This window comes from Platalea leucorodia, assembly GCF_965183815.1.
Source record: "Platalea leucorodia genome assembly, chromosome: 4".
Taxonomy (NCBI): Eukaryota; Metazoa; Chordata; class Aves; order Pelecaniformes; family Threskiornithidae; genus Platalea; species Platalea leucorodia.
Genome location: NC_138826.1, coordinates 73083716 through 73108199, shown reverse-complemented (window position 1 = coordinate 73108199; position 24484 = coordinate 73083716). Strand labels below are relative to the sequence as shown.

At 41.9% G+C, this 24484-nt stretch overlaps 2 protein-coding genes across 2 annotated transcripts in view; both read right to left on the bottom strand.

Moving 5' to 3' along the window:
• Positions 1 to 1637, bottom strand: part of PLBD1 (phospholipase B domain containing 1) — a gene marked incomplete at its 3' end in the record, with an annotated part of 41541 nt that extends 39904 nt beyond the window's left edge. The window contains exon 1 of the mRNA XM_082311081.1: positions 1553 to 1637. Within this exon, the coding sequence (XP_082167207.1) occupies positions 1553 to 1628 (76 nt within the window). The 5' untranslated portion in view covers positions 1629 to 1637. The remainder of the gene's footprint in view (positions 1 to 1552) is intronic.
• A 3853-nt stretch (positions 1638 to 5490) lies between these two features.
• GUCY2C (guanylate cyclase 2C) overlaps positions 5491 to 24484 on the bottom strand; it is a gene marked incomplete at both ends in the record, with an annotated part of 45531 nt that continues 26537 nt past the window's right edge. Inside the window, 11 exons of the mRNA XM_082311398.1 lie at positions 5491 to 5665; positions 7223 to 7299; positions 7941 to 8035; positions 8786 to 8884; positions 9831 to 10005; positions 10397 to 10589; positions 11989 to 12147; positions 13710 to 13801; positions 14535 to 14623; positions 18277 to 18414; positions 20252 to 20384. Of these exons, the coding sequence (XP_082167524.1) occupies positions 5491 to 5665; positions 7223 to 7299; positions 7941 to 8035; positions 8786 to 8884; positions 9831 to 10005; positions 10397 to 10589; positions 11989 to 12147; positions 13710 to 13801; positions 14535 to 14623; positions 18277 to 18414; positions 20252 to 20384 (1425 nt within the window). The remainder of the gene's footprint in view (positions 5666 to 7222; positions 7300 to 7940; positions 8036 to 8785; positions 8885 to 9830; positions 10006 to 10396; positions 10590 to 11988; positions 12148 to 13709; positions 13802 to 14534; positions 14624 to 18276; positions 18415 to 20251; positions 20385 to 24484) is intronic.

Below are 24484 nucleotides of genomic sequence, written 5' to 3'. Positions count from 1 at the left end.
AACCCTACTATTACCATCAGTACAAATGGTATCCAGAATTCTCTAATGGGCATTCTGCTCTAAATGCCTGCTGTTGCTAATTTTTACTGATCCTCCAGAGGCAGCTTCACTTTCATGTACTCCACACTTGCTCAGCCTCTCTTAAATTCCCTCCTTTAGTGACTCCCTTCCCTATCCTTTCAGTTGCCGGTAAACTTGTTTCATACTTTAAAAATTAGAAACAAACAAACAAACAAATATAATCCTACATTCATACCTGACCAGCATGTCTTTTCTAGCACAGAGTTAGCTACCAGTGTGTGCCCACAGGTGCAATGTTTCTCAAACACACCAAGCAGCAACTCAATTTTTAAGCGGGAAGCCAAGATTCCATGGAAAACTGTGAAGCTCACCAAAATGTGCCATTATGGCATTTGCCAAATTCTGCTTGCATCCAAATCTGACTCTGAAGTTGCAACAAAAATAAAGCTCTAAAATCAGGAGACAGAAAAACTATAGCGGTCACAGAGGAAAATCAAAAAAAGTGTTACAAAAGTTTCAGTTACTGAATTAACCTAATTGGAGCCTTACAGCTTTGACTGAAAAAGTGTATTATGCAAATATATGATGAAAAGCAACCATGAGCACAAAATTAGCATGAAGCAGTGTTTGTACCGTAGAAAACAACTTCAATTTTTAAGTTAATCAGATATTGGTAAATTACTTACTCTAATGGCAACGCAAGTTTATCTGCTCAGAAAACATCAGATCATGCATAGGTACAAATTCTGCAACACAGGCAATGACCTATACCCACAAGCCAGCACTAAAACCTGCGTTAACGATGCAAGTCGCGGCATGCTGTAGGCCACAGCACCAAAACAAGGTGTCCATCCTAAATTATTCCCGTGCACCCATGTTACATTAAAACCTAGCAGCACTGGGCGCTCAAGGCAGCTTCCCATCTCTTAAATTCCGAAGTTTGGGTCCCCTCGCCCGCTCCGGGAAAGATGTTTTGAAAGCATGCAGGAATGAAGTGCCAGCACTTAACACCCACCAGCCACCACGGCCGAGCCTGCCCCAGCCGCCGGGCCACCGGGCGCCCTCGGAGCAAGCCCACGGGGCCCCTCCCCGACCTGCAGGGTCCCCCCGGGGAACGGAGGGGCTTAACCGCCGCAGCGGCCCCGGTCACCGCCGGGGGACGAAGCCCCTCGCCGCCTCGCACCCGTTTCCAAGGCGGCACGGGGGCCTTCCCCCCCCGGAGTCAGGCGGGGAGGAGGCGCAGCGAGGAGCAGCCGCCCAAGGCGAGGCGCGGAGCCCGGCGGGTCCCCCGGGGCGGGCCCGGGCGAGCCGCGCTGCCTCCTCAGGAGCTGCGGCAGAGCCCGGCGCCGGGCTCCGCCGGCGGGGCAGCCCCCCCCGCGCAACCGCCTGGCACCCCCGGGGCTGGGGGCAACCCCGCTGTCTCCCTCCCTTCCCGCCCGCACCGACGAGGGGGCTCCGGGGTGAGGCCCCCCCTGCCGCCCCCTCAGGGCCGGCCTCCTGCCCGCCCCCGGCTCGGCTCGCCTCACCTCACCTGCTCGGCCCCCCGCCGCCGCCCACAGGAGGACGAGCCCCCAGCAGCAGCACACGCCACCGCCGAGCCGGGCCATGCTGCTGCTCCCCCGCACCTCCTCTGGGCACCGGGAGGCGGCGGGACTTTAAGAAGTTCCCTCGCTCAGGGCAGGTCTCGCCGCTGCCCCCGCCTCCTCCGGCGCCCGCCCCGGCCCCGGCGCCCCGTGCTGGGCGAGGGCTGCCCCCCGCGCCGGCCGCCCTCTCCCCTCCGGGTCCGGGCTGTGCCCCGGGGGAGGCCGGCAGCGGCGGCCGCTTTTCACGGGGCGCTTCCCGCCCAAAGCGCGGCGGCAGAGACCCCGAGGCCGCCCCGCCGGCCCGGCCCGCACGCTGCCCCCTGCGCCCGGCCGCCTCGCAGACCGGCCTGCTGGCGGCCGTGGCAGAAGGCACCGGGGAAGGCGTTAAGTCCAGCTGGGCGGCAAGCCCTGGCATCTTCCTGGCGCCGGTGCTTGTCGGGAGCCCCCAAAGCCTGGCCAGGATGTGGGGTTCACGCCAGGCTGAGGTCGGGCCTCGCCGCCATGCTGGCCGGCCTCGTGTGGCATGAGGCAGTGAGCAGGGAGCCCCAGGCTGGCGCCTGCTCGGCCACTGCGCTTGCCAAGGGTGATTAACTGAAAAAGGGGTGACGGTTGATCAGGAAAGGCCCCCATAAAGCAACAGGGGTTAAGTGGTGTCTTAGCAAACTGCGTTTTACATCAGAGGAAGAGCAGCTTGTGGCCCTGTTGAGAAGAACACCCGCTGCGTGCGTCCCAGCAGAAAAGCTGAGCGATGGTCCTTTTCTTAGGGTTTACAGACAGGGACAACTTCCCGTGGGGCCTTCCCCTGCCCCCGTGATTCAGATCATTTTGAGGTGCTGCTTTTTCTTCTCCCCCAGCGTTGGATATTCTACCACTGTCCTACAAAAGCCATTATTAGGACTCTGTATTTTGGTAATTGTTTAAGATAGTTCAAATTTGATACCAGTGCCTGTAATAGCCTCATGTAACGAGGTCACATGCCAAATAGTTCAGGCAAATAGCAAGACTTGGCCTCAAGCCCGGGGTAAGAGCACTGTAATACTACTGCTGGCTGCAGAGATCCTTCCATACCCATCGCTGTTTTGTTCTGGGCAACTTTTCACTAAGAGATAAGGATAAAACACAGTGCTGTTGCTTTTTTTTTTGCCTCCCCAGTGAAAAATAACTCTTAAATGTCTAATCATGACTGCGGGCGGTGTTTGCTTTGGAGGAATATTTTCCAAAGGTTTTTCCAAATGAGAAATTCACCTCTGTCACATGCTGCTCTCAGTTTGACTGTGTTGGTGGAGTAAAATACAAAATTATATTTTCCATGGAATCCCCTTTATAGGATTACCACAGGGGGAAAAAAAAAAAAAAGTATTTAAACCAAGATTCTCTGCGTACAAGTGATGGGCATGGCCAGGAATTGGAGGCACATGCAAACTAGGATAGAGAGCACAAATATATAATGCTGAAACAGGAGGGGAGTGCGGATGCATGACAAAAATGAGATGGAGACAAGGGGGGGAGTGTGAATATGACCAAAATTACAAAGCTCTTGATATGTATTTGGAAAGATTAACTTCCACATGCCCCCAGTCCAGGGATTCATAGAATTTTTTTTTGGTGTGACTTAAGTTCAAATAATGGTGATGGTGCAGCTGAAATCCTTTCCACTTGGAGAACAAAATGATATCTCACACTGGGTTTTTAATATGTTTCACTGCTTAAAAAAAACAGAAGGAGTGAATGACTGGACCTTCAGTGACAGATTTCTGATGGTAGAGGGCTCTTTGATCTAACATTTGATAACAAGATGCAATGGTAAGACATTGAATCTAAGACATTCAAACCAGAAACCAGAAGAAAATTTTTAAAAAGGGTAGTCAAAATTGATTTTATTGTATGGGTGGCAGATATGTGCAGAGACAGAACCATGTAGAAAACAAACCTACCAGAAGATGGGTCCATCAACTCATTGCTAAGGTAACTATTTATCATCCAAGAATTATATGAAATTTATGATCTGAAGAATGCAGGAAAGAGAAGGGCTACTGAAAACAAAACACTGTTTAATTGTCTCAAGCAGTGTCAGCAGACATTTGCCCTAAAATAATTTGTATCTCAGAGGTGTCAAGGATGGAATCCATAAAACTCCTCTTTAAAAGTAGACTTGTGTCACTTCAAAGATCAGAGCAACTCTGCTTAAGATAGTAGTAGTGGTGGGCTTCTTCAGGCTTGAGGAGTGCAGCGCTTGTCACTGCGTTACAGCCACGCTTGCTGAGCGTATCAGAGACAGCAACCAGAATAGCCCAGTGGTGCCAAGAAGCACAGCAGTCGCACCCAAGAATGCAGACATAGAGATGAAGCTTGTTGATTGGCACCCCAGGGCAGGAAACAGCAGACTTTATACTCTTTTACTGTACTGGTAGTCCTCTTAATACATACGAGTTTTAGAATACCAGACATTTTTTTCTACCCTTATCCCAATGAACATTTCCATTAGGACACAGACCGAAGAAGTAATGATATGGTATTAGTGACAGTCCAAGTTTAAGATTGGTTACATATAACCTGAAAGCTGTGGCTGTTGGTTACATGCTAACCACTATTTCTCTCTATATTGTATTCCTGGGTGTAGGAATTTGCGTTCATTAGACAAGAGCATAAGCCCTACAGCATCTCCTGATTTAATTTTTCCAGGCATCTTTGCACTTCAGATCTGTCTATTTACACTAGGTGGTTCTTTTTGTGTGTGTGTGTGTTCTTACAAAGCCAGTTTAGGTTGATAAAGAAAAAATACAGGCAACTGGCTTGCTCTTTTTTAACATTTTTAGGTTGTTTACTTGGACAAAAATGCTGTTCAAAACCATAAAAAAAAGATTTTGCACCATGTTTTATAGTTCGAATACTGGCCAATATTTGACAATGGTGAAAGAAGTAGCTCTGCTTTGAAAGCCACCAATGCACAAGAGGCCTTTGCAAAAATTTCACTCACTGGTTATTTCTTCATGTGAATGCTGGTTTTCTTTTACATGTGTTACCTGTACTTTGGTTGTTTTTTAAAGCTGTTTTTAAATGTCGTGGTGTCAGTTAATGAGCGAGTCGTTTCAGTAAAACCTGAGTTCTGCCTGGTTGCGAAACTTCATCCGAAAGTTGAATTGAAAGTTTCTGAGGTTTAAGAAATTCAAATAAGTTTGTTTCCTTCATTTCAGTTGCACTTCTGGTTTGGGGACAGAAGCAGAAGTGGAGAAAAGCTATGAAAATGTCTGGTTTTGCAAGATTTCCAGTTTCATTTTGCAGGCCCAAGAGATTCAGCTAAGCTTTAGAAACCATACAATTTCTGGAGTAATCTCCCAAGGTAAATAACAGAACTGTTGTCTCTTGAACAAAGTCAACTTGGTTAAACAAAACATGTCAGAGACAGGGGAAAACAACAGAAGAAGCAAAATGGCAACGTATCCAGGATTTACATATGATATATTTAATGTTATTTTCAAATATATTACAGCAAATCTTTCTTCAAATAAAAATTACAAATTAAACACAACATTTAAAAATCATGACAAATTAAGGCTTTGCTGTGAATATTTTCAGAAGTGGATTACTGAACAGGCTATCATATTTTAAAAACAAACCAAAACAAACAAAAAAATATTTTCCAGACTCAAGTGCAGATATTTGTATTTACCTCAAATCAGGCTGCATGTGTCCTACTGAAGCCATCTGACAATTTGAACATTACAATGAAGAGAGGTTTGATTTACTGATAGCAGGTCAGATGGTAGAAAGGATGCCTGAAAAGGTATTTTCTTTCTCCTCTAGCTGAGAGTATAAGCCTCCAGCCTTCACATGAAGTACTCCGGAGAGTTGCTGCAGCTTTTTGAGTCATACTAGACATCCAGTTTTAAAGATATGAAGCAGAATTCTCTGTGCTGGCTAGTTGCAGGTATTCCAGGGTACCTGATCGGTAGCTAGCCACCCGTGAAAGCTCTCGTGTCTTGAACCCTTCATTTTCCCTTTTCTGAAGAATATTTGTTATCATCTCTGCTAAGTCATCTTGTAACCGCTGCTGATTCTCCCTGAAAGTGACAGGATGGAAAAAAAACTCAGCGATTCACGTGTTTTTAGTGATTTCCAGATACACAGTGGTTTTTAAACATTTCTATCCTGTGTTTATCTTCATGACTTTCACGCACTACCGATAGAAAGTGTGGGCAGAACCAAATTCAGGTTCTGGATTTGGGAGTAGAATTCAGGATTTACATATGATTTTTCCAGATAGTACGGCCCACTGTCTCTGCACAGGAGGTCTGTAGCTGTGTCATTATCAACCTTAAAAAAATTTCAGCATCATTTGCATGAAAAGAAAGACATGGATTAGATTAACTCCAAATCAAAATCAATTCTAGCTGTCAACACCATTACTGGTGCCAGCACTTCCACTATTCAACTTCAGGTGGCCTTCAGTAACAGAGTTGCCACCTTTTCATAAATTTCTGCAGTGTGTCTGGCTTTTGCTGGAGTACCCCACATATGACAATTTTAAGGAGCAATTTTATCAGTGACAGCCTATATGAGGAAGTGAAAACAAAAACATCACTGACCACTGTAATCCAGCTCAAGAGGTACTTTCAATAGTTGAATTCCAGAAGAAGCGCCAATTCGATAATTCTGATAGTCTCAACTGATCATATTAATTCAAAAAAGGAGTTCTAACTTTACAAAAGAGTAATTTCCTGCTCAGCCCAGAGGCACACACTTGTACTTTAACTAATGGCCTCAAGTTGTACTGAAACACTGTCATTTCAGAGCAGATGGCAGCAAATTCCCACTTTACACAGGAGTTTAGAGCAGAAAGTGAGGAACTTCCACATTCAGTGCGTTTGCAGGAAACAATGCAGTATTCATACGCAAAATACACATGAAATAAATGCAACCAGTGATCTTCACTTCAATTTTGCATAGTTTCTCAAAAACAACACTTCCACTATTACTATATTTTATTCAATACTAATGCAAAATGATAGCTCTGTTCTAGGCCATCGGCCTCATGTTTTTTTCTTGATAACTTACCTCTTATATATTAGAAAGTAAGCTTTTGTTCAATTTTTAAAGACTTTATGCCTGTGCAATACTACATTAACTTTGTCCGCCTCTTCTAGCAGATTACTGCTCAAAATCCTGAAGTTTCATTCCTCCTACAAATTCCCCCACAAGAACTCACAGGCATAGCATGTATTACAGAGAGCTGCACATTCAGTTGCAGTTATCCTCTGACTGTACTGTCGCACACAGGGGCCATTAGGACTAAAGTTTTGGAAATATTAATGGTTTTCATTTTTCTGTCCATCTCTTGCACTTACCACATCAGCAACTTGTCCTGTAAGTCTTATTTCCCTTCCAAGGAAATGAACCTATTAAGCGCCTTTATATACAAATAACCTTCAGCACACGCATAGTCCCATGTCATGAATATTTACAGGTTTATATGCACATACACTGTTAAGCCTCTAACTACTGAAGACAAGTTGAGTGGTATAGAAAAAGCACAACAAGTGCCAGGGAGGAACAGTGAAGGCTAAAGCGCAAAACACTGGGAATTTCTCTTCCCTTTTCATATATAAAGACCATCTTACACAGAGGGAGGTGTTGGGAGACTGTATTTCTTGTCCTCAGTACCCGTCAACCAGTAGGTAATCTCTGTTCCTCTGCCCTAAATATGTATGACAAAGAAGAGAAAGCACAATTTAGGGATTAGAATGCAATTTCCTGTAGTTAATTTACGTAAATAATACTGTATTGCACATTGCCATGTTTGCCTTTGCTTGTTTTCAATAACTGATGCTCACAGCAAAGGATTAAAAATCAGATGTAAGAAGAAGAAGAATGGGGGAGATGCAGCTGCACACCCGCTCCCTTGTTCCATGACCTGAAACACACGGCATGGGAGAGGTGCTGCCTGCCATCAGCTCCCAAGTATAGACGTCTGCCAAGTGTAATAGACTGAAATAAATGGATTGGTAGATAGACAGTCAGATACCAGAGTATGCGCAAATTAACAATAGATTCAGCTTCCCTTCCATTAGATTAATTCACTCCACAGTTTTCTGTTACAAATGGTATGTTTCATTTATTCTCCACATCTTTATGTTGCTTTAATTTATGACTTAGAGAGCTCTTCATTGCCTGCATTGTCTTTATAGAAGTGTCTTCAACCACTAGAGACTGTGATACCAATTGATCTGTAACCCTTGTTCCCCAGCTGTTAAGTAAGTTGCGGGGTACTCTCAGCTATATAATACTTTTATACTATCCCTCTTCTCTGTGTTCATGCATGCGCATGGTAAAGGTTACCTTCAAGTACGTTTCTCCTCTCACTTCATACTGGAATTGGCAGTCTGTTCTTTTCAGGATGTTAATAGTGGAACCACTTACATGAATCCTTAAAGCTAAAAAATAAAGACACAACAAAAGCTCAATCTGGAAATGTACCTCATAATCATATTAAGTATATGTGAAAACTGGTGCTATAGCAGAAGCTCCTCCAATTATTATCAACATAAATTCTGAAAGTCAAATTAAATGAGAATCAATTACACCGCTGTACGAAAAATCTGACTCCGCTACATAGCATTGTATCTAGGGAGGAACAGCTGGTAGAGCCATTGATCTGAAATACAGGCAATCATGGTATCTGTAGTATTTAGATGCCAAAAGGGAAAAGAATAATTGGGAGTGTCCTGTACAGCGAATAGTTGTGTGACGACACTGGGCAGAAGGAAGACAAACTGGCTCTTGGCACAGTTCTCTAATGGTGAAGTTGAAGACATAATTGCTTCAACTTAAAATACACAGTCAGCGTATTTACACAACAGAGCTGTAATACAATTCTAGGTCGAACTAAAATCTACCATTCATAGAGTAAAATTAAATCCCAGACACATAAGTATCATATCTTCCAGAGGAACTCAGCCATTACGTACTCCCATTACCAGCACTGAGACATGAACAAGGAACAAGTCTTCATTGCCCACCAGGACAGTGAAACAATTGGTAATCGAAATAAATAGGGCTTCTTAATCTTTAAAGCTTCTGCGAGCTGATAGTAAGTTGGTCTCAGCTGAAAGCGGACACTTCAGTCACGAACTAAGCAATAGCCTTTGGTCCTGTTACACTGTCAGCTAAAATTAAATCCTTACGCAAGCCTGTGGATTCCATCCGCGAAGCTGTGTTCACTGTATCTCCAAACAAACAGTAACGAGGCATTTTTATTCCAACCACACCAGCCGCACAGGGACCTAGAAATGGGATGCAGAGAATGAAAAAAAAGGTGGATCAAGACACTATTTGTTTGGAAGGTGTCTCACTGTTGCAGAGCAGTGCAGTATCTGCTGGAGCTCTGCATTCCTCACCAATGACAATACTCTGTACCTCACTTCCCAAAGTATCTGGTGGTCTCCTCTTCCACTCCAAACCAAGCCTAGCTCTGTTCGTCTTGCATAATACAATAAAACCATAAAAAGGACATGGCTACACAGTGTTAATTGTATTTAAACACAATTTTTGCGCAGAAAAAAATGTCAGTTTTGGAAGCAAGAGGAAAAGAAAATAAGCTTCATTAGGGAGGGGTGCATAGTGGTGCCGCAAAGGGTTTCCCAGTGCCTCAGTCACTTTCGCTGATATGTTCATCCCCTGGCAGCTGGTGTTCATGTGGTTGTTGAAAGAAACAAAAATGAAAAAATTTCCCAAAGTACTTGGGAACTATCTGCTTGAGCTATCTGCAGTTACCCTTTGAGAAACATTATTTTTATGGATGAATTAAAATATAAATTCCCACATAGGCTTGTCAGAACTTTTGCCTCCAAAAGTATAAAATAGAGGCCTGCATTTTGTGTCTAGACAAGCATATCTGGCTATGGCTGATCTCCACTTTGGTCAGGAAGGAGCGATCTGCAAAGGCTTATTTGATGCAACTGGCTTAATCATACCAGGAACAATGGCAGTTGCTCTTCCTAGCTACTGACTTAAGCTATGAATGAATGGGTATGGGCTGTTTCACTTTGCGGGAGCAAACCAGTGGCTTATTTACTTCTGTTGCTCTTCCTCCAGGTACACTGTTTTCAACCTGATTCTTCATGAGGAGAGCAGTTGCATATGATGTACTACCAGATCTTCTATGGATGTCTATTCTGTTCAAAAACAAGGCAACAACGTTGTCATTGTTGATCTAGCACTACTGTGTACCAGAGTGAATTCCAATGCGAATCCAAACAGGCAGACCCGGCAGATGTCTCAATTCAAAAGACCCCATGAAGCTGAGGATGTCCAGAGCCATCATGGAGATGTCTACTGCATGCCGGTTGCCATTCCTCTTTGGTAGACCACTCACCACCATGTAAGCATCACCAATGGTCTCCACCTGTGGAAACAAATCTAGAACTCACTACCTGCAGGCATAACAAAATACATATTTAGTTAAAAGCAGAAAGGTTTTATCAGATCCTCTTGTTCATGATTAAACATTTCTTCCCTGGACAGCAGGATTGATTAGTTTAAAGTAGCTGACACCTTTTTGGTATATGAGTGTTTATAATTGTACCCAGCATTCCAGTTAATGAACCTGGGACCACCTAGTATAGAAAATTTGGTATAAGCAGGCACACTGAAAGCATATTGAAATGAGGTAATCTTGACCTGTTTTTTTCTCTTTTGTCTTTGCTTAGAAGGCAGATTCCCAAATCCACCACATCATCCAATTTGATTTGTGTGTCCCCTGGTTGTTAACTGAACAAAAGTGCGGAGCTAATCACCTTGTAAACATCATGATGGTCAAGAATGTGGTCAAAGTTCTTGTAGATATCATTCAGCATATCTACCACCTCCATAGGGGTGCTGTATTTGCAGAGTGTGGTGAAGCCAACAATGTCACTGAAGTAGATAGTGACTTCTTCAAATAGCTCTGGCTCTACCAGGCCAGTCTCCTTCAAAGACTTTACTACTGGCCTGTGGAAATAGAGAAGGCAGGAAGACAGATGAGTAGTCTGTGTTTAATATTAAAGGTATTTCTTCATGCAACCCAACCACATCATTGCTTTCTGTTCAGGAAACATCAAATAGTTTGCTGAAAACTGCCACTGTAACCGCATTTTAGATGCCCATAATGCCTTTCAGTCAGGGACCTCAAACCACTTACTAATGTTAATTAATGAGCTACAGCCTTACAAAATCCAAATGTGTTAATAGCCATGAGGAAACTGAGGCTCAGGAAACTGAGCTTCTTGGCTAAGGTCAGAAATAGGGATATTGAGTCAAATGTAAAACTGAAATTCTGAAACTTCCAACATGTGGACCTACATTCTACCCACACAATAAGTAAGAACAGACATATTTTTCTGTTTCCCCAGTGCAGAAGTAATTTCATCCTGATAATTACATCACCTCATCCTGATTTCAGGTGAGATATCATAGTCTGATAATTTTATGGAACAAAAATTCAATACCATGACAGTCAATATCTGTTCAGAGGGAGTTTCATTTTCATGCATTTCTAAATCCAGGAAAATATCTTTTCCTAGTGGAGGTATTAGAAGAGAATAACTGAGAGAGACCTAGAAAATTATAGGTGTTGCACAACGCTGTGTTCCATCTACAATGAGACAATAATAGAGTGGTAGGAACAACAAAGAGTGGAAGGAAACATGGATTCCTTGTTGCACGGTATACACAGCCAGATCATTTCAAATTTTCCCCAAAACTGGATTGAAGAGACCCTTTTTTTTTTTTTTTAAGATGAGTCATAGAATCAATACCCTGACTACGTAAATACCCTTGAAACTAGTAGTGATATACCAGGATAGTTTTACTATTCCAAATGTACGCAAAATTACCGCTATTACCAATATTATAATATCAATAATACTTGTCCTATACCATACTCTGAAGCATCCATCTAGCCCAGTCTGGCCCAGTATGGCCCAGCCCACCTCAGCCCCTCTGATGCATTGCTAAACCGCAGACTGAAGTTGGACTGTACTCCTGCTCTCCAGCTGGAGACACTCCGTCTACCTAGCAAGGTGCTGGAGCAGAACAGAGCTCCGTGTTGTGGGATCACTGCAGATCTACGTGTTCCCAGAAAGGCAGTGAAAAAGAGGTTTGTGCTCGAAAATGGGATCGTGTACATGAAGAGAGGTTGAGGAAGGTAACAGGTCCCAGTACCATCTTGGCACGAAACTCCACCATAAGGTGGAGACCTCAGGGACAGACAGCTGCTTCTTTCCTCCCTAGCAGGATCAGATTAGAGGGGAAGGAAACAGAAGATTAATATTAATCCCAGCCCTCACTCTCCAAGAATCAGGTGGTATATGTAAAGAAAATGCCAGTGAAAATCCTCCTGGCCAGTTACCTTGGAAGTAACATGAAATTAAGCCTGTCTGCTCTGTCTCGCTCTGCTTTGTATAGCTCTGTCCTTTCCTCCACCAGGTGCTCCAGGTTCCGGGAATACAGCTGTAGACGCCGGATCAGGGTATCCATGTAGCTTTCATTGGTCTGGCCATGGTAGTTACTGTTAACAGAAATACACAGGAACCAACAAGAAAGGTTGATGGAAGGACATTGTTGAGGGAGGCAAAAAAGAGGCAAAAAAAGAGCAACGGAAAACGTCAGTGACTTCCATGTAGTTAGAGTGCAAAATGTCTCAAGTGCATCATTCTTTTTCTTCCTTGGAGAGCTTATGTTTATGAATTGAAAGTCTGTGATCCAGACTTGTCACTTGGAGCTGGTAATTCCTAAAGCACCCTTAAATCACCTAGCCCTGCTAATATTGTCAACTCCAGGTTACCTTGGGTAATCCATGAACATTCATTTGTAAAAAGTAACTGACAAGCTTAAATCCTGAGAGGAAGCTAAAGATAGTAGGTAGAAAATTGCATGTAATGTTTAGATGGGGTCTTCAGCCAGAAGGATTAAGATGATTTGGGGCTGCCTGTGTAGAAGACAGAACAATTCAATGGAACAATTAGCAGCCCCTGGGCTAGTTTTGCTCACAAGATCCTGCAGACTCCAGCCTGCTAACTCCTGGAAGCACAAGCATGGTAACACGAGCCACTGGTAACCCCCGTTTGTCTGCACAGCCTGCACTTGCCAAAGCAGTCTGAAAGTAGATGGGGCCAGGCTGATTGGAAGAGTCAGATTAGTATTGTACCCAACTGGACTTGAAAACCACTCTAAACAAATCTTTATGTCAGGGATGCACCATCTTAGACTGCCCCTTGCTTTTGTAGGATGGAGGCTTAGGAGCTGAACCAGGATGTCTTTCTGTTCAGCTGCAGTAAGATTATTCAATTGATACATTCAGTTATGCATAGTGCGGTTGTCCTTCTGCCCATGTGAAGTGTCAGATGATGTGAGTACTGTTGGGGTTTGTTGATGAGGAGAGCTTTGAAAACTGGGGATCAATTTCCCAAGAGAAGTGATTAAAAGCTCGCTGTTTGGACATCGAAATAATTAATTCAGATCAAACTCTGTAGGAACAATGCAGCATTGGCCAGGTGGAAGGCCTGTATAACCCCCCAGGGTTTATCCAGCTATTGCCCTTATGATTCCACAACTTTATACCAAAAAAACACTGTAATTAATACTTCTGGTGAGTACAACCCAACACTTCTAGTCAGCTTAATTTGCGACCATCCAAACTCATTTATGGCATAACCCAGCTCATCCAAACTTTCTAATTATCCTCCAAACACTTATGTGCATTCATTTCCTGAAACTTAGACAACATGAGTCACTATCCAACTCTTGACTAGAGACAGGGGGTGAATTACTTGAATGGTTTAAATCTCTAATTATGCAGCTTGCTACTTTCACAATGTACCAATTTGAGGTATGGTGATGGTCTTACCCTCACTCAGCTAATACATGAATAGATGCTCATGTACACACATGTACATATGCACGTGCTCACCTACTTTTCTGCCAAAGAATAAAAGAGGATCTAAGTGAAGACACTCAGTTTTTCCACTGATTGAATCATAATCACATCAGCTTACGTTCTTAAAAATACAAGCTTTCTAACACTTAGGAGGAGCTTGGAGCATCTTAAAAAACGGAGCCCCTGCTGCTCACCTGAATATTTTAGCCAGAGTACTCTCAATTTTCTTAAAGTCAGGCCTTTTCTCTGGATCTTCCTCCCAGCAGCTCTTCACTAGTGTATACACCTTCAAACAAAAATTTAAGGAAAGTCCACCTGAGTAATGGATATAGAAGGATAATGGTGCTAAACAGCACTAGTTCATTAGGGAATTTCCGGTTACTCTTGACCGGCAACATATTAAAATGTGTGACTAACCATTTTGAATCTATGGTTAGGACACACATTGCAGGCATCTTAAACTTAACTCTGTAGTGACTAGTGACATGATCTTAACTTGAATTTGCAATCATAAATGAAAGGCAAGTAAATGGATCCAGTCTTGCAGCTGGTGCCAGATACAGTTATTGACATGGAGGTAAATGCTGTGGTAATAATATTTCCAATATCCTGAGTTTGGCATTTTTCTGAAATGGGTGATTCAGCCGAAAAGAATGGGGTTCATTGCTGAATATGTGTATGTCTACAATACAGACATTTTCACCTGAGCAAGAAGCCTTAGGGGCTATATAATCAGTGAGAAAGGTATATTTGAGGTGTGATTCATCCCATCTTAAAAAAATCTAAAATAGGTCAGAAGAGTGGCACCGTATAAGCGTCCATTTCTTTCCAGTGAAATAATTTTCATGAGTTGTATTTCATTTCACTGGTAACAACTATAGAATACCGCTTTTTCCCATGAGGTTAGGGCATTTGGCATAAAATGTGCATAGCTTTCATCCTCCCATGATCATGAGCTCTAGTTTGGCCAGGACTTCCACCCTTCACCCAGAAAATGGCTTAGTTAATTATTAGCTTACTTCCATCTCTCTTTCTTCCACTGTTTCCAAGGACAGGTCCGGTCGGAAAGGCTTCACTCCTTTGCTGCTCTCCACTCTGTAAAGTTTCTCTAACACAGGAAAAAGATGCAAAGTTTTAAACAAAAAAAACCCATAAGAAGGACATTTCTTGTGGATAGCATCCTATGATGTTACAAGTTACTGTACAAACAGAAGCCTTGAAGACAGTTCCCTCATTTTTATGTGAATTTCAACTTTGGAGCTTTTCTAAATATATGGCACAAGATCAAAACAGGCTGGCTTGAAGGCCCCTGAAAGCAAAATGAATAGGAATGTACATGAGTATTTATTGGTCACGGTAGACATGGTTATGGCATCTTCCCAAATGAACGTTAGGCATTATTAGTGTGCCTCTCAGCATGAAGTATAGTTATAGTAAAAAACAATGTGAAAAGCCAATTGCAACTTGATCAAAAGTGTGGAGACATACAACTCTCATCAGAGCAGTTCAAAGCATCCTGCAGATGTTCAGCTTCCTTAAAACTAGGCTATTAATGTATATGGTTTAAAAACATTGCATTTGTTAGCTCATTTGTACTCTTATTCATGAAACCCGTTCTATGAAAGTTATTTGGATTCTGAACATATCAGAATGCAGGCTGCGTTTGCACAACTCGATTTAAGCACAGTAAGTGAGAGCTAAAACAAAAATATCTCTCTCTGTCCTTCTCCTCCAGAGCTCAAAAGTTCCAGAGGGAGGGAGGTAAAAAAGAGAAGCAATTTTTTACCTCTGGGGGAGAGAAAGAGAAACTGAAAGGGATCTGTGAACAAGTATGAAACACATTTATTAATAATGTCTGATTATATTTGGGAGACAATTTTACTGAAGGAAGCATATAATGAGATGAGGAGGGTTTGTAATCGTGATGGTATGTGCAAGTCTAGAGCAGCTAGGGATGCCTAAGCGTGCCCAGTGTGCATGATCACCCTAAAAGGATGCAGTAGCTTCCAGCTTTGTGGTACAGAAGTTACAGACTAGAGAAGGAGCAGGGGACTTGAGCCTCCCAAATGCTATGGAGTGGAGAGACTGCTAAGAAGTCTTCTGTGGGCTAAGAGACAGAAGAATCTGTGGAAGTCTCATGTATGCAAGAGGAATGTGTTGGATTTCCATGCTGCGCACGCACCTGAGAGCGGATGTAACAGCAACTATTAGCAACACTGCAATTAGCCAGTGGCAGAAAGTAGTGGAACAGGGAGGCAGCTTGAACCGAGTGTTGGTACGTGACAAGATTTCACGGTCTTGAGCAGTGAATGAGGTGTTTCTGCAGAAGAGTGGAACAACCAGCTGGCCTAACAGCTGTCTTGCAGAGAAGTCAGTGAAGAGGACTATGACCTAGTTACTTCTATACATTAGAAATCCAGTTCTGTATGCCCATTGTCTTTGTGGGACTTCTTTTCTCTCATTAGTAGCAATATTATTGTATGTTAAGTTGACTGATACATATTTGCAGGTTGAGAAAATTGGCTCACTGAGTACCTGGAAGTTGAGTTTAATTTTCCTAAGAAGTTTTTGGATGGAGGCTAGCTACAGCATTTTTTAAACAACTCTCTTAAAATCTAAACAGTCGTTGCTGCTGCCAATGAAGTCCTGGAGAAGTGGTTATATCGGTTGTCCTGAAATATCAATATCATGTCTTCTAACTTGCAAAGATTAACTTCTGATAGCCTAGCCATTGAAAGACTTTCTGCAGGAGACTTAAAAACCAAATTAATCTAACATGCAATAGCTACATTTCTTTGCCCATTACCATTGACTCTAATTTGGTATTCTTTTCCTTCTTTTTATCTTAGATATTTGTAAATTAATGGTCACCCAAGTGTGAGCTACTCTCTTCCAAAGTTAGGTGATGCCACAAACAAAATTCAAAGGTGTTTGAATAAGTATGGTCTGCCCTCTTGCTGCCTTATCTTGGCTAATGAATTAATCCAGACATTTAAATGAGGACCCACTTCAGCAATATATAATAACACTCATTCCTTTCTGTTACAAGAAATTTGACGAACTGCTGAAACTAGGCTGAAGACATTTACTCAAATTACATAATAAAAATGAAGAATACTACCAGAAGCCATTAGGCCAGCAATCTTAGACGTCTACTAATGCTTTTAAGGAAAAAGCTTTGGGGAGAAAACAATCTCTTCACTGAATGGAAAACTTAAAATTTCAACTGAAGTTTACAAAGCAGATTTTTTTTAAAGTTACACTGAATCCATACTTACCAAGCAGGCTTATGGCCCACTTATTGCTGTCTTACTAAACATGCTGGTATGTGTGACCGTCTCCAGCAACAGCACCTAGGGGTGCTAAAAATTCTTTCAGTTGAATGGATTAACCTAATGCTATTTGAAAGGGACAGTCTTTCTAAAATGACAAAATGCAGTGTTAAGAAACAGGTCAAAGTTAAAACAAGGAACCAGATTCTGACTATGACAGCCAAGGTCAAACACAGAGCAGTGAGAATGCCACCACATCTCAGAAAAGCCCAGAAACACTGTGGCTGAGGCTAACTTAATAACCATTAACATAACACAGAAAGACACTAACTGCTGAACAAACAGGTAAAAGAATGTAGTTTGCTATGGATTTGCTTTGCAAGTGAAAATGAGCAAGAAAGAGAATTGATCTTTCCTTTCTCCATCTATTTTGGCAATATTTGTAAATCCTTGCATTCATGAAGATTGTGCCTGCCTCTTCCCAAGAAAAAGGAATAGAAAGACTTTTATTTTCTCTATCTTATTTTAAGCATGGAGTCCTGAAGAGTTTGCTTGAAGGGGAACAGGCATTTCTAATCCCTTTTAGGTCTACATTTATATTAAAGAGTTGTTGATGTGAAATACTGTGCTTCCCCAAATATGAACATAGATTTGCAATAATGTAGGATGATGAATGTGCCCCAGAAGTTATTCTCAAACGTGACTCAGGAAAAGAGCTATTAGGCTGTCCAGCTGCTGCTCTAGATGTTTTAACAAATGTGAGGCGGATCTATCAGAATGACTCAGAGGTAAAGGCAATGTCTAAATTTGTTGTTCCTAAGTGTCACTAGGAAAATCCCAAACCCACACATGCTTTTATGTCAGTTCTAATATATAATAATGCCTGGATTCTGTGAACTGGGATTGACTGGGCTGCTAGCCACTCAAAAACAATGTCACAAAATGCACAAAATGGGGTTTAATGGATGTACTGCAGGAGGAGATGCTTTTTCTGACAGAAGTTAAGTGAGTAAAATTTTGACAGGCTTGAATAAAGTCTGAATTTGTAGTTTTTAAATGCCAACTGTTCTTGTGTCATGCTGCTGAGTTTTTGTTGTTCGGTGTTGACATTGCTGATTTACAATGCCTAATATGAGTGAATTATTATATGTTGTCCACAACTCATAACAGAAGAATTTTTGTGGCCTTTAAATGTTACAGTAAGTCTGGACAGCATTGTATAATGTTAACTTCTGTAATGCTGTGGCCAAGGTGACAAGGGAGGAGAAAGGGCAAGAAAACTCAGTGCAAACTTTATTTATAGAAAGAACAAGGACACTTGCCCCCACAATGAGATCCTTCAAACAGGCTCTTCATTCATCACACAGTGAAAGAAGCAGCAGTTCAAGCAGCTATCAGAGACAGTGCCTTTCACAAAATGTGGAGAATGGGCCAGTTACAGCTACACCATCCTGGAAGGCTGCAATGGAGGAGAAATTTGTGGATTTACCTTTGTTGTCCTGGCAGTGTCTGGTGTAGAAGGTCTCCCTCCGTAGGATGATTTCTTGGGCAATGATCCCGTAGCTGTACACGTCACCCTTCTGAGATACATCAGCATAACGGAGATGCTCAGGAGCTGTCCACAGGTCTGAAGATCCAGATGACAAAGAGGGATGAGGTAAAGGGGAAACATAGAGAAGTAACTGAAAAAGGGTGATCCTTCTCAGAGCATCCATTGGCTATAGTGATATTTCCTTTTACTCTTTCCATATCAAACCCAGAGCCCACTGGTACTGTTTATTTCCTACTTTAGCATTTTTCTTGAGAAGCTGACATCAATACAGGTTAGATAAACCTCTGATGTGGTAGTTTTCAATTGTCTGGGATTTGCTGGCCCTACTGTTTTCCACTGTAGATGCAGACCCTCACACCTCCAGAAAAGTTATGGTTATTGGCAATGAACTTGCTTTTCTTAGCTACCTTTCATGGGCTTCTTAGAAATAGCCTATGCATCTGTATAAGACCAAGGAATGCCAGTGCTATTAAAAAAAAAGCTGAGCCATAAATTATTGAGCTAGATGCATGGAGTTTGTTATACAAGATGTCAGATGAGAAGACTGTAATATTTCCCAGCGGCCTTGATATCATGAATCTATTGAAATAATTCTCAAGTGCTTTTGAGCCTGACATAATATTACCTGCTCATAACCACTTTCTTTCTACAGAAATTATTAATCTCTATTTCTAGTGCAACAAGCACCATTGTACCTCAATACTAGAATGCTGCCATGGTATGAAAGTTTGTTATGAAATGCTGGTGGTGTATCATAACAGTGACCTGAACACAGTGACACTGAAGACAGTGTTATGATAACAGGCTGCAACATCCAGCCACAATGAATCTGTAGATGTCTTGTGAAACAGTAGGTTTTCTTCAAGGAAAGAAATCTAGTAGCCAGAAATTTTGAGGCTGCTTGTCAAAGCATTTATCTTATGAGCAATGAAAGAAGATAAATACATTACAATGTAATAATAACATAAATTTAAATATGAAATTTGTAAAATGAAGAATGAATAGAGCATTTACATTCAGGGCACTTTTCTTACTCTTTTTTTATGTTCTCATTGCTACTCTTGAGCTTGATTGTGTCTGAATGTAAAAATTTTCTCTCAACCCTGTTGCAACCAGTTTTTTCTCAGATCATATACTTCAGTTATGGCACAGTGCTGAGCTTATTATACCCTAAGCTCTACTATACAGATTCAGATGACATAATTTCACATGGGCTCTTCTTTTCACTGAAGATCAATTAAGAAGGAAAAGATGAGTAGAAATGAGTGCTCTGTTTTACAGAAATGTCCTACGAATATGAGATAAATAGAAAACGTAAAGAAAAGCTGTTAAAATTATTCCAATCTGATTGAACACATATTGCTAGATTCCTGCCTAAGGAATGAAAAACATTAAGGTTATCATTGCATATCATTACAGATTTTTTTAAGGATGATCAGAGTTCTGAATGTTAATATTTAAATTAAATCACAGAGCACTGTGGTAACACGTGCATCTGATCAATGACAAGATCATGTGGTACTTAACTCCTTTTCTTCACCCAAGTTCAGCACTACTGCTGAAGAGAGCTGTTTGCATGAAGGCCTTGGGTGCTGAAAATGTTTCTTGCATCTCAGCCACATCTGAAATCTCTCTTTTCTAAACTTCAAGTTGAAAATTCATCTTTCCTTTCCTTCTCACCTACACTGCCAATTTCTTTCTCTACCTGCTAATAATTCTCTTTCATTGTGTTATTTAAGTTAAGACAGTGTTTTCAGGTATCATTTGATGATGGCTTCTACATGAAACAAAATCATATTGTATGTTTTGTACTGTGTACAAGATGTAATTAGGCCCTACTGGACTATGAATATAAGAAAATTCCATTGGGTTGGAAACCATGAAGGAGAGTCCAATTAGGTACTGTTTTTACCTTTTCTTGGAGGCAGAATTGAATTACAGCCAAAATCAGTGATCTTCACTACCATGCGGTTGTCAACTACACAGTTTGTGGATTTGAGGCGACCGTGGACTTCAGTTTTGCTTGAGTGCAGGTAAGACATCCCCTGTGGTTGATAATAAAAGAGGAAGAAAACAAGACTATGTGTGAGACACTCAGCTGTTACCAGACTCAACAAGAATGCGAAGTATTAGTGTAATATCTGTCCAAGTAATTAAATGGCCTTCATATGGATATGCATAAATCACAATTCCCTGTCATGGAGGGAAAGAAATATTATTTTACAGAGGAGACTTTCCAAGATGACAGGAACAGTCAATGTTAAGAAATTAAGAGATGGATCATTAGAAGGACCATTTCATGGAAGACCATCCTTCCTCTTAGTTAACAAAAGTCTGACATAGCATCTTGGGTTTTGATAAGATTAGAACACAATTAAGCAATTAGGAAAATTTATTTCTTCCCACCGAAGTTTTGATTTCACTTGCAACAAATGCTTTTTTGGTAAATTTAGTACAGATTTGTCAGAATGTCACACAGAAAAAGTGCTTCCAACTACATGTTCATGCAATGGACACCATAGGCGTGAGAGGAATTGCTCTTTATGTCTGTATCGTCTTTGAAGATTACCATACACCAGAGACTTCATTCAGAAACATTGCAGCAGATCCTCTTCTGCAAAGCAGAGGGCTAAAAAGAGGGGTCAATGCAGAGAGTGTTAGATGATGCACTAGGCTTATGTAAGGGAGGGGATCAGATTAGACAATCAAAAAGGTCTCTTCTGACCTGACTGATTATGGGTTTCTCTGTACTAGTCAATACATATCAGCTATCCATGAGCTAAACTCGGAAGTGGGCACCACAATGACTGGCCGATGCAGTTTCAGCTGTATTTCCTGAGATTCAGACTCTGACTCACAACACACACAGGTGTACAAAGGTGTGTAGTTTGCCCCTTTTTACTCATCACCTCTGAATTTATCTCATTCAAAGACACTCAAATACAGTGCAATACATGAGAAGGGGCCAGCACTGAGGCATAGCAGGAAAAGAACATCAGTAAGTGGGCGTAAACTGAAGAAGGAAGAAGGTATGCTAATTTCCACCCTCTTGCTATTATTTATTCTGTTTCATATCTCTCTTCTGAACTACTTAAGCTCACACCTACTTATAGCCTACTGCCAGTTGGTTTTCTTCCTATAGTCCTCTTCTCTGTAGCTCAGTATATGAAACACAATCTATATTCTGTTGAAGCCAGAACAGGTATGTAATATCTGTATAGTTTCTTCTCTGAATAGTCTTCCACTTAGACTCCTACATATATAGCGCATCCTCTTGTATGACAACTGGTAGATAGACTTTAATCAGAGTTACGTAGCTCATGTGGTCATGAATACACTGTGTGACATGCTGGGTTTTCTCTCCTTTGGTACCCGTATTTGGGAACGGACCAGCAAATGCTACAAGAGATCACTGAGACATGAGCTGAGTTTTGGGCACAGTAGATCTATATCTGAGACACAAGCCGCCTGCAAGAGATGCAATCCCTGGAGAATGTTGTTGGACTGGTTATCCTGGATCTATCTAGACCATGCCAAAATTTACAGAGACTGTGTGCACGCTATATCCAAAGAACACATTCCTTGATTAAGCAGCTTTTATCATGCAGCCCTGATGACACTATCCAGGATGTTTTGCCTGCTTTTGGTCCTATTTCCTCCAGCTGTGCGTTCTTCCAGCACCTGCTTTCATCAGCCAGGAAATATACCCATTGCTACAGCAGAATTCTTAATCAGTTTCAGCATCAAATGGCAGGCAAAGGTAATTTTTATTTCCTTGTACCAGGGCTTTCTTGTTAACAATTTCTGGAGGCAGAAGTCTTATAGATAAAATCTTCCTCCTTCCTTCCAACTATCCTATGCACCTACCTGAAAACACAGAACCTATTAAGAACCCACAATGTGATTTTCAAAATTTATAATGACTTTCAGTGCAGTACTCGTACATCCTTGAGGCATTCTTGTAACCTCTGCTCTGAAGCTCTGGAGCTTTAGTTCTGACTCAAAACCCTTTTCCTGACACAGTGCAAGAATATTACAATCCCTTGCACAATATCCTGCAGCAGCCCTTTATTTAATAAAGTGTTGCAACAATAGTGTATGCACTGATAACTGCAAGGCTTGATTACTGCAATTCCTTCTTAGCAGACCTTTCATCAGAGCTCTTTGGCCACATGTAAGCAAATCCATGTAGCTACAGGTGGTGCTATCAGACCTAGAGACAGAGAAGATAGAAAAGGAAAAAAAAAGAAAAAAGGAAAAAAACCTAAATGGAGCAGATTTAGGGCTTCCCCTTTGCCTACCCCACCTTCTATAGTGGATTAGGGGGGATGCTCTAGGAATATTCACTGCTTGACTAGCTGTACCAGGGAATAGAAATGATACAACCTCCTCTGTTCAGAAACACTGATGCAGCAGCTTCTGTACCAGATGAAGAGTAGGTGAAGTACGAGGACTGTTTGGGCAACGGTAAAAGCAGGGTGTAGGAAAGTGGTGGTGTGGAGAGAGAGGAGCATATCAAAAGGAAGGCAAAGGAACTGCAGGAGGTGGTCACAGGGATTTTAACAGCCTGGAGAGCTGGGGCTGGGCTTGAAAGGAGCAGATGCTGGGATGAGAGGAACTGGAGCTGAAGGGCTACGAAGTGACTTATGTAAAGAAAGAAGCCATTCAAGTAAAAATAGACAGGGTGCCTGGAGGTTGGGAAGCTGTGGTTTGGGAAAAGCAATACAAGAAGTTCATGGAAATGTCTAGGTCCCAGAGGCTCCACCACAGCATCAGGTCAAGGAATAGGAGAGGCTGGCAGATCATCCAAATGACAGTACATTTCCTGATATTCCTAGGTACATACAGGTTTTCAAGAAGATTTTGTGAACCATCTCTACTAACACAGCTAATAATGCTCAGGAGTCATTCTACAGAACAGATGCAGTGCACCACCCACCCTCAGACCCCATGCCCCATCCCCATGACCAACAGTGCAGTGAATGACTGGTTGTGAAGTCCCGGTCCCAACGCAGTCACTGGGCATTTGGTCGCTCCCTTCAGAGGGACTGGGATTTCTCTCTCCTTCTCATAAACAGAGCCAGTACTAATCCCTATTCTCTTAGGAAACATAGAAGGTGAACTGGAAAGGGTTAAAAAATACTGTGCTTTTTTATATGCTATAAGGAAGAAGGGAAACTCCAGTGCTGCTATTTGAAATGAAACCTAATGCTGAACGTTAACTGAACTTGAAAGTCATTAACAAGGCCAACAAACTGTGACAATTTGGATTAAGGGGGCTTTAATAAAGAGCAAGATTTTCAATATCTCTTTAGAACAGACACACTGGAGTCATTCATCGTGGAGACCAAATCTGAACTGATGCGTGTAGGGAAATGGGAGGACTGTCCAACTGCAAACCAGCAATAGGAAGAGGAGAGCCGTTGAGCACTAGCAAAAAGGCAGAGGTAATTCTCTACATTACCTGCAGAGGTATAATGAATACCTGTGAATTATAAAGGTTCCTTAACTACCAATTAAACAGATACAAGTCTCTAATGTAGAATAGAATTTCCTTTACCATTCATATTGAGTCTTCCTACCACAAGGACCTAAAATGTAAATATCTGTTGAAAGCTACTGAAAACCAGTCTTGGCTTCTGTACAGGATGAATTTCTCTTCCCTCTCAAACTGCCTGAAATGGATAGCTCTAGTTTCTAGTTTCTCACTCTAGTGAGTGAGAAAATCAGGATGCAAAATAGTTTATTTAGAAAAAGTTTATCCTGTCTCTGGATACACACTGGAATAATTCCATCATTTTAAAAACCCACAGTTTTCCTTTATATGCCTTAGCTGAGGCCAGAGAGCAGTGTGTTTTGCAGGTCTTGTGACTGCACAGCCCCTACTAACTAGAGCCACTGGTCAATAGATTGTAACCCTCTGATCTTTGGCTCACATTTGTTTGGGGCATACTTTATTTATAAATAGCCCAAAGCCAGCTCTGGTTCCCATTTCCCCCTTCAGTTTGAGAGCCACTGGCTCCTTCTGCCTCATACACCTATCCCCAGAGGAGGAAAGAGTGGAAAGGCATACATCCTCTAGCAAGGAAAGGAGAAGAGCCTGAGAGCTGCCCTTCTCCAGAGGATCTGCTTTGCAAGACAGGAC